We start from the raw sequence: 9,799 nt of genomic DNA, 5'->3' as shown, positions 1-9,799 counted from the left end.
ACAGCAGCAAGCAACTCAGTAGTGTTTTTTCCCCTGGTCTTCAGGTACTTTTTGTTCAATTTTCTATAAACTAAAAACTTCAAACCTTGAACCCCTGTGTTGTCTCCAGTATTATGTTTGGTAACAATCTCTCTTGTCTTGTTTCCAGGCTCAAAATATGGATGGATCAATCTACCAGCATCCATGAGGGAACATATCCACCGACAAATAATATGATAGAACTAAAATCAGAAGAGAATCAGATATTCTGATAAGTTTTCAAATGTAAAAATCATCAGTGTCGCCGTTTCCCTGGGTTCAAATTGGAATGGTCTAGTAGTCTTCACAAATTTTGAACACAAGTCCTAAAAAGATAAATCTCTGACAGATTTTTTTTTTTTTTTAGTGAAGTTAGTCTAAGAACTTGCTCAAAAAAGTCCAAATATGAAGCTGCAGAGACTGAGACGGCAAGTGCTGAAGCTCACTGTGATCATGGGATTACTGTTGGTACTTTTGGCCATCATTATTCCCAAATCAGGCTGGGACCCTTCCTATGTTTTAAGGTATAGCTGGCTGGAGTACACACATAAGGATGGTGGCCCAGAGAGAGTGTGCGACTGTTCAGCAATCCTGCATGGAGATAGGGAGGCTGTGGATCAGGCTAAAATACTGACCCTCACTAAAGACTTCCGCAAGAGCATACTGGTCCCTGATGACTACTACATCAATGCAACACAAGACTGCAAGTAGGCTACATTAAAGTGTTGTTCCAGTTGTTGTGAAACTCTTGCTCATTGTTTGCTGATATCCACTTCATTTAGCAGCAAGACCATTTTTCTAAGGCAGCACCAATTGTCTGTGGTCTCTTGTTAACACTTTGCATTCACAGGGCATTCAAGCAGAGCAGAAAATACCTGACATTCCCGCTGAGCCAGGAGGAAGAAGACTTCCCTCTGGCTTACTCAATGGTTGTGCATCATAAGGTATGAGAATTCCAGAGCTGTCCCTTAAATCCAAATTACTTAAAACATACACAGGTACCTGAATCACAAAAAAGGTCAGTTTTGGTGGTGGTAGCCTGTTAAGAAATTTACAATGATCAGTTCAAGACAGGTTTTAGTGGAGCTTGATCAATGCTTAAGACTTGAAGTCAGGATTTCACAACTTCAGCTGTAAAGATTCTTATCATTTTCTGGATGAGGCTCCAAACTGAGGCCTTAATATGGCCACACCAAGTGCTAATCGCAAATGCAAGATACCTGCTTAAATATGTTTCCTTGATTATTTATTTATTTATTTATCTATCTATCTATTTCTGTTGTTGACAGACTGTACAGATGCACACTGGGAAGCTATAAATGAATGGGATAAATAAAGTTGTCTGAATCTGAAACTGAATCTGATGGTTCTGCAGTAAGCTACATATTGGCCACCCTACTGCTAGTTTAGAGGCAGATTCTAGGAGTTCAGTGTATGAATGTATGTCACCGTCACTAGACTGGCGTGCTGGAGCCCTCAGCGGTACACCACCAGCATACCATGGTACAGTTTACACTCTAGTCTAAAAAATACTGTGTGTCTGGGCACAAGTGTCATAATGCTAGCCACAATAACATCCACAAAATTTATATTTATATATATGAAGAGGTATGCTATAAGCCAAACTCACCACCCTTCCTAATAACTTAACAACAGGGCAAAGAAAAAGATTAAAAGACAAGTTAAAATATCTGGATTCATTTTTCTCATTTCCAACAGGTGCAGAACTTTGAGCGACTGTTTCGAGCAATCTATGCACCTCAAAACTACTACTGCGTCCATGTGGACAAAAAGTCTGACACCTCTGTCCGCTCTGCTATCAAGGCCATCGTTTCTTGTTTCCCAAACGTCTTCATGGTCAGCCGGGCCGTGAGTGTGATCTACTCTGGATGGCCACGCGTCCAGGCGGACCTTAACTGTATGGTTGATCTTGTTGAAATGAGCACAAAATGGAAATACTTCATCAACGTTTGTGGTCAGGATTTCCCTCTGAAAACCAATCTGGAGATTGTGAGGGCGCTGTGTTCACTGAGGGGTGGGAACAGTTTGGAGTCAGAAAAAATGCCAGATTACAAAAAGTGGAGGTATTCCTATGTTCATCAGCTTGTTAATGGAAGCGTCCAGGTAAATCTATTTGAGAACTTCATCATTTTCAACACAATGATAATTGCACTTTAATTTTTTTTTGTTTAGACTGACTACACTGAAACTTATAATGCTTATATGCTTGTCTAATTCATCTACTATTTACATCCTCAGCGGACAGAAGAGGCAAAGAAGCCACCTCCTTTCAACCTTCCTATCCTGTCAGGAAACGCCTACATTGTGGTGAACAGAGGCTACATCCGGAGCGTGTTGAGAGACAAACGAATCAAGGCCCTGATTAAGTGGTCCAAAGACACCTACAGCCCAGATGAGTTTCTTTGGGCAACAATTCAACGCATGCATGGTGTTCCTGGATCAACGCGACCTAACCACAAGTACGATATGACTGACATCAACTCGATTGCACGTCTGGTGAAGTGGGCACGGCACGAGGGCTCAGAGGAGTCAGAGGACACCGTGTACCCAGAATGCCAGGGCAACCACGTTAGGTCAATATGTGTGTATGGTGCTGGAGACTTGCAGTGGCTGTTGGAGAATCATCACCTTTTTGCAAACAAGTTTGATGCAGACAGTGATCCAATCGCCATCTACTGCTTGGAAAAGTATTTAAGACAAAAGGCACTGGCTGAGTTACGTTAGTGGGTTTTCTTTCTTTCTTTCTTTCTTTCTTTCTTTCTTTCTTTCTTTCTTTCTTTCTTTCTTTCTTTCTGTCTTTCTTTCTTTCTTTCTTTCTTTTTTCTTTCCTTCTTTCTTTCTTTCTTTCTTTCTTTCTTTCTTTCTTTCTTTTTACCACTGAGAAGGGCTTAATCCTCTTTAAGGACTGTTAGCATTAAAAATTATACAAACTTCAAGCTCCTGTGAGGAGCTCAGGCTGGCTTTAAAAAAGATGGGAACAAATATTTATGTCATTTTGTGATTGATGAAAGCAAATCGGACAGGTCATGTCAGTCAGTGACATTTTCAACGTGCAGCCACAAAGCACAATAGGTGATATGTTTTTCAATTCAAAGGTCCTAGGAAGATGATAAAATACTTCTCATTTATGAACAATTCAAGATCATAAAAGGCCACAAAACCACAGCTTTGTTTTCAGGGGGTGCCAACATCAACTGTACTGCTTTGATAATAATTTTTTAGATGTGTTTATGGTGAAAAAAAGAAAGTGGGATTAGTCCTTAAAAGATGTGTTTATGGTGAAAAAAAGAAAGTGGGATTAGTCCTTTAAAGACTTTGTCTAATGTTTTTCCATGCTGGTAAACTTTCATGTAACGTTGAAAATCTGAAGATATTGTAAACTTCACTGAAACATAAAGCCGTAACTTAGCGGGGAAGGAGATGAACAGCTGTTGCCTGTCTGGTGTTAGTGTGGGAAAATTGTTGATGCCAAAGAACTTAGAGCATTAATTTTGATGCATGTGATGAATTTCATTCACTTGACTTTAAAGAGTGTTTATTCTATTGTGTTTCATTTTGTATAGATTGTGTAAGTATGTATATAAAAAACTGTCTCCTTTAAACTTGAAAAGAAAAGTTAAATTGACTGTTGGGGAGGAAACAATCTTTAATGAAGTTAAACATTCTACATATTTCCCATCAAATTAATACTTTGCAAGCCACGAGCACGAATGTATACAAAAAAAAAAAAAAGATCAGAAACAAAGCAGACACAATCTAACCTGTGAAGTAGGCACTGGTAATACTGTACCTCTGGGACCATCAGTCAGCAGGATTTCATCCTCTTGTGTGTTTTTTTTACACACAAGCATAACCAGGATGAACTGAGAACAATCTCACCATTCTACATTTCTCTGATGGGAAAATATCAAACTGTACCTACAAAAATCATGCAACACTTTTTGCAGCTACGCTTAACTGCTATTTTGCTACCTTTATGATTTGATGTTGCATTTTTGTTCACAGTGAAATACGTTGCTAATAGATCAGTGGACTGACAGCCTCTTAAAGATTGTTTAACAGGGAGAGAAAGATGTAAAGGAGTGGAAAGCTTATAATCCCCACTTAAACAACCAGCTAGATGAGAAATAAAGATGGGAGGAAAAAGCTTTTCAGCACAGACTGATCAGTCCAATTTTGTAAACAATGACTTCATAGAATTTGCCTTAGTAAAAATAATGATTTCTAAAAGGAACACAAATACAAATGTTGATGTGTAGGCAGGTTGGCTGTGTTATGATATCTGTTTACATAAATTTGGTTAGACTCATTAGAAGAAAGACTCATTAGCTTAACTGTGGCTTCAGAGAATTCCCAGCTACTGTAACAAGGTTACAAAGGGTAGAGAGCGACAGAAACACTGGGTTAATACACAAATGCAGCAAAGCCAGTTAGTTAGCTCCTCCAAAAAGAAAATAAAAGCTTCAAAATCAAGACCAAAATCAAGTTGTGTGTAAGGTACCGCGGTTCAGGATGAAGCAACTCCCCCTCAGCACAGTGACAGTCTCTGCTCTGTAAATACAGTGTAATGTTCAGCTCTCCCAGGTCCACCTGTCTCTCCATTAAGACTCCCTGCTGTTTCTTACCACAGCAGCTTCCTTTCTCACCCATTGCTAGCCGTGGGAGTATCAACCATGAGCCACACACATCATGCTGCAGGCTGACTTGTATTCAGAGATTCTGCTGCAGACAGCAGCAAAATGCAGGGAAAAGATGGGCAGCAGCAAGGTGTTTCACAATTGTCACACAGCAGAGTGTCCCCTCCTGTCAGCTCTGAGAAGAGAAAGAAAGATTTATGCATGTTTTCATATTCTTAAAGAAATAACAATAGGTGGAATCATTGAGAAAATACGAGACAAAAGTTTGAGCCTCAGGAAAAGAAAGAAACCAGCCAAACACTTCTCCACTTCCACAGTTATTAGGGGTCACAGTCACGAGCAGCACTGCTGCTGTCTCTACTGAAATGCTAAACATTTCCCTGTGATAGTCTGGACAGTATTGAGAAATCACTGAGGAGAAACAGTTGAACTAATTACTTCATCTACTGCAGAGAAGTTGGAAACAGGAAATATGCAAAAACGTTCCCTGATACAAAATGAATTGAAAGTTGAGACTTGTGTAAAATGATTTCAAGTTGTGTTTTACAGAAGCCTTTGCGTGTCTCCACTGACTGGAACTGCGTGAGAAATACCAAACATGTTAAGCAAGTTAGGTGACAACAAAAGTATGATGTTAGCCGCATTTTTGTCTGCTAAAAATACTCAGAGCTGAACAGCACTAGATAAAGCCACAGCATTTAGATTGTTTCTGTAGTGATGTCATGTTTATTTAACCACACAGAGCATGTTGTGCAACAGACTAACCACAACAAAGTCTCAATCATTCTACGATCATTTTCTAGTTTATTGTGGGAACATATGGTATTCCCTCCGTACTGTGTGGTTTGTTCAATTCACTCTGCGATGAAGAAAAATAGTCTCCTACTTACTTTTCTGCTGTGTCTTGCAACTCTGTATCCAGTCTGGCATAGCATTTAGGTGGAGGGCAGATAGTGAAGGTTAGTGAAACAAGTGAATGAGAGGGATCATATTATCAGTGCACATGCAGTTGCTGGGGATTAGTAGTCTGTAGCCACATTAGAACAGGAGGGTGAATGGAAGGAAAGGAAAACAGGCATCAGTGCTGTAAAGTGGGGTTGAAAGTCAAGGTTTGAAGCTCAGGGGGAAATCATTTTCCAACAATACACCATTAAAAAAAGCTGAAATATTTGACATCAAATTAAACACTTTCAGAATTAAAACATGCTTTGTTGCACAAGGCATAAGGAAACAATAGTAGAAAGACAGGGCTTCAGCCTGATTAATAATTTCCAAATATCTCTGGGTCTTTTGTTTAAGAGAGTATGTGAAATGCAAAATGACTATTTACATTTTTCATAAACATATGAGTGGCTTAATTGCAAATTGTCATCCACACAATGCCACAAACATGTTAATGCTGCACAGAGACTGTCCCTATCAATAAGACATAAGAAGTGGTTATAATTGATGTGTTGTGCAACTGGAAATTGAGCACGTGGTGATATTTCAGATGTAAAGAGTGTAAAGTGGTTTTAATGCAGCACAAAGCCTGAAGGAAAGCTGAGTTTTTAATTTTCTTGTCATTTTCTTGTCATCACAAAGGCTTTTTTTGCTGACCTTGAAACGTCTGTTATTAGGCTGATTTTGAGCTAATATCAGCGGATCAGGAGAACCAAACACTCAAAGGCACAGTGTGTAAGGTTTGAAAGTTTTGACTCTGTTGCTGAATGTATTCATAAACTATGGCAGCCCTAAGTGAACGTGAATCCACAAATCAAATTTACTCTGTTTTCCTGTGATGATGGGTACTATCTGTTTGTTTTCTCGAGGTCTTGGCTTATTTATCTCATATGTTCAGGGTAAGAAAGCTTGTTTCATAGAAAGATGAGATAATTCTTTAGCAGTCTATGAAAAAAAAAAAAAAATGAACAAAGTACGCCTCAACCTGGATTTCAACTTGTGAAACAGGTATGCCAAACATAATGAACTTCTACAAGCATCTTATTATCTGTATCTGTGCCACTGTTTATTGTGCACTTTACTGTATCTTGTTACACTAAGTAGAAATTTTCTTTCCCTGTTTTAATAACTTGTGATAACTTTTATTTTCACAAAGTGTTTCTTGGTAAAGGTGTTGCAGATTAGGGTCAGTAAAAACACTTTAATACTTACACTGGCTATAATATGGCTGCTAACTGTTTTGTGATGTTTATTTTGTCTGTCCTGAATGAATATAAAATGAATTAAGACTAAATTTTTACAATGTCTTAACTTTTTATATTACTATTTAAATATCAAGGTGTCACAGAAAATAGTTTGTCTTATAAATTTGATAATTTGAATATGCTCCTGTTTTGCTGTGAAAAGACTAAGATTGAGTTGAAATCCTGTTCACAGAAAGACTTGAAAGGTGTTTTATTTTTCAAACCCAAATCATAAACACAGTTCTTTATGAGCTGTGTATTTAAAATTCAAAGGTTTGGAGACATAAAAACAGCACGTTTAAAAATCCATTCAAAGATGAAAAATTAAACTATCAATACTCTGGTCCTTGGCTTTATTTTTTTTGCTCCAGTCATTTTCTTGTTGGTGACTGAACACTTGTCAAACACACTAACACACACCAATAAGGCAAGTCTGAATCAGTTTTTTATAGTTTAACATCTTTGAGGGTAGTTACGGTTATCAAACATGGGGTTCAGACTTAAAGCTATGGTCTATGATCTGAAACCCAGTTTGGCTGATAAGACACATTTGAAAAACGCAGCCTCATTCACCCCTCCCCCCCGTGTTCCAAGATCTCGCCCCCCAGCTCGTATCGCCCTTCTTCGCCTCCTAATAACACGCCCCCTCCGACAGAGCAAGAAGCGGCTGGCAGAAAATGTAACGAACACTGCAGTCATCCTGCTTGTAACACACAGTGGTAGCTTTTTCAATTGGACCGGCGCGATCAAAACCATGAATTAGCCGGCGAAGCAGGTCTGGCTTTGCCACTGCCAGCTGATCAGAGCAGAGCCGACTGTGGGCGAGGCTTTACCTTTCTCGGTGTGTCTTCACCAGCTCAGTTTACAATGCTAAAGATGTGTGGCTAACTTATGCTAAAATCTATTGACAGAGCCGACCCGTTCCGACCAGCAGCGCTCAGTCATTAGCCAGTACAGGCTCAGACTAACCAGAGTTATTCAGCTGACATCTCCCACTGTGGTAAACAAAGTCATTACTTGTTCAACAGAAACTCAACTGTCTCAGCGTCAGTCTTCAGTCCCAAATCCCTCTGCAGCTTTTTCCACAGATCGTACATTTCTCCAATATTCAGTCTCTATTGGCACCTATATCGCTCATAATTCTTCCCTGCTTCAGCCTTTTCCTTGAAACTTTTTTGGTAATAATAATTACCTAGCTTCTAATCGTAGACCATAGCTTTAAGGGCTTTAGTAAATAAGTGAAACTAACTTGCTGCCACAGGTAAAAAGAGTAAATACAGTGTCTAGATGTATTTTTGTTAAAGGTCCCATATTATGCAAAAATCACTTTATTAAGTCTTTTAGTGAAATTTGTGGGTCTTTGGCTTTCCTCCCAGCCCACAAAATGTGATATTTAATGACAAAACCTGTACTTAGTAGTGCTTGTGAATGTAAAATCCTGACCTAAAACGAGCTGTTTGGAATTTCCGGGGTTTACTGATGTCAGCAATTCCCTTTTTTGAATAATCAGGAGCAAGACTGACCTGATTGGTCCACCGGAGCAAATACCCCCAAACCTCCTCCCCACCCACTCCTCTCCCTGCACCTGGAGAGAAATCTCTCCAGCAACAGGGAGAGGAGTGTGGCTGTTTTTGGCTGTAAAAAGCCACATAGTTCCATGCACAAGCTTCCCATCTCGGAAGAAGACAAGACTAAAGCCTGGCTCACACTACAGGATTTCAAAAATCTTTAAAGATTCTGAAATCGGGTTGTATCTCACACATAAGGAGAAACTTCACAGATCATCTTCTCTTAAATCTTAAGCACACTCTAACAATAAAATCTGAAAATACTGACCAGCACACACTACAGAATTTCACCAAGATTATTTGACCAGAGAGAGTGATGCACCACATGTGCTCAGTTGTTTGATCTGATGTTTTTAAAGCACTGGGGGACAGGAGGAGAGAGAAGCGGAGTTGTCTGCAGCGGTGCCCATTACGCGCACGCAGAGGGACAGAGGTGAAACTGTTGCTGTATCAGCCAATAATGGCATGATCTCACTCCAATCACTGATAAAACAACAGTTTGCTACTGTATGAAAATGGCGTGGTTATGTGTTATTTTTAAAGGCATTATTGAACGGGCTTGAGTGGGCCAGTGGAGCGCGCAGTCAGCTGACCCGGAGCCTTTCAGTTGCACTTTGAGGCTGCGTTTGTTGTCTGTTGTCCAGTCTCTTGTAAGGGGACTCTCTCTCTCTCTCTTGGCTGTTGTCATCCTCAGTGAGAATGAATGTTGTAATCATCCAGATAAATATCAAACATGTTTGAAAATTATTGGGGCAGCTCCGACAAGTCTGTGAGACGATTGTGGGGCTAAAGATTCCAGAGGGGTCCTGCTGCCTCCACTCTCAGCCGACTGCTCCAACGTGAATCGGAAGCCAGCTCCAATGTGAGATGGATGTGACGTAAAACTGTTCCCTTTTTTCAGATTACACGTTTGATTGGCTATTCCACCTCCAGCTCCTCCTCCTCTGACGTTTAAAGGTAAGGGACATTGTGCTACATTCATCAGCTGGACTTCGACCATCACAGTAGGTCAGTACAGTAGTAGTACATTATATTGGCTAATCTGGAACTGCTTATTTGTTCTTACTTTGTGTGAAATCATACGATCGAAAACAACTTTTAAGCTAAAATTTGTTCACTGATGCACCATTATTATTTTTTCTGCAGATGCATGTTTCAATTTTTTCAAAGACTTCCTTGCCACAAGTGAGCTGATGCGCAACATGCTGCAAGCAGTAACCGCCCTATTTGCCCTAAGCTGAAGTCATTTCCACGACCAAAGTTTGAACAACACATGGCTGTACATGTAAAAAATGCTGTGGCTTTTTAAGGTAAGGTTTTCGTGCATGCGGACTGCACATTATGTAAATGCATGTCTGATATCATTGCA

General features: G+C 39.7%; 2 protein-coding genes across 6 annotated transcripts in view; one reads left to right on the top strand and one right to left on the bottom strand.

The window, feature by feature from the left end:
- The first annotated feature begins 271 nt into the window (after positions 1-271).
- On the top strand, positions 272-2,800 carry LOC141789945 (beta-1,3-galactosyl-O-glycosyl-glycoprotein beta-1,6-N-acetylglucosaminyltransferase-like). The gene is made up of 4 exons (XM_074669523.1): positions 272-725; positions 869-962; positions 1,738-2,142; positions 2,278-2,800. Exons 1-4 carry the CDS (start codon positions 424-426, stop codon positions 2,761-2,763), a joined length of 1,287 nt encoding a protein of 428 aa, XP_074525624.1. The 5' UTR covers positions 272-423; the 3' UTR covers positions 2,764-2,800.
- Positions 2,801-2,895: 95 nt separating this feature from the next.
- The window catches only part of LOC141789944 (uncharacterized), a 49,526-nt gene continuing 42,622 nt past the window's right edge, over positions 2,896-9,799 (bottom strand). For 4 of the 5 annotated variants that reach the window (XM_074669519.1, XM_074669518.1, XM_074669520.1 and 1 more), the window contains 2 exons: positions 5,567-5,599; positions 2,896-4,851 (listed from right to left, as the gene is read on the bottom strand). In XM_074669519.1, the coding sequence (XP_074525620.1) occupies positions 4,821-4,851; positions 5,567-5,599 (64 nt within the window). In that variant the 3' untranslated portion in view covers positions 2,896-4,820. The remainder of the gene's footprint in view (positions 4,852-5,566; positions 5,600-9,799) is intronic. The other variant, XM_074669521.1, reaches the window with a different exon arrangement.

The sequence above is a fragment of the Halichoeres trimaculatus genome, unplaced genomic scaffold (genome assembly GCF_033239565.1).
Source record: "Halichoeres trimaculatus isolate MK-OKI-2021-1 unplaced genomic scaffold, fHalTri1.1 fHalTri1_scaffold_5, whole genome shotgun sequence".
NCBI classification, from domain to species: Eukaryota; Metazoa; Chordata; class Actinopteri; order Labriformes; family Labridae; genus Halichoeres; species Halichoeres trimaculatus.
The sequence above is the reverse complement of the archived record's forward strand: the minus strand, read 5'-3'. Positions and strand labels throughout refer to the sequence as shown.

Excerpts from the sequence above, each read along its gene's own strand:
- LOC141789945 (XM_074669523.1), top strand. The coding sequence starts at position 424 with ATGAAGCTGCAGAGACTGAGACGGCAAGTGCTGAAGCTCACTGTGATC. Across the intron at positions 726-868 it reads AATGCAACACAAGACTGCAA|GGCATTCAAGCAGAGCAGAA; the intron begins GTAGGCTACATT and ends TTGCATTCACAG. Across the intron at positions 963-1,737 it reads CAATGGTTGTGCATCATAAG|GTGCAGAACTTTGAGCGACT; the intron begins GTATGAGAATTC and ends CATTTCCAACAG.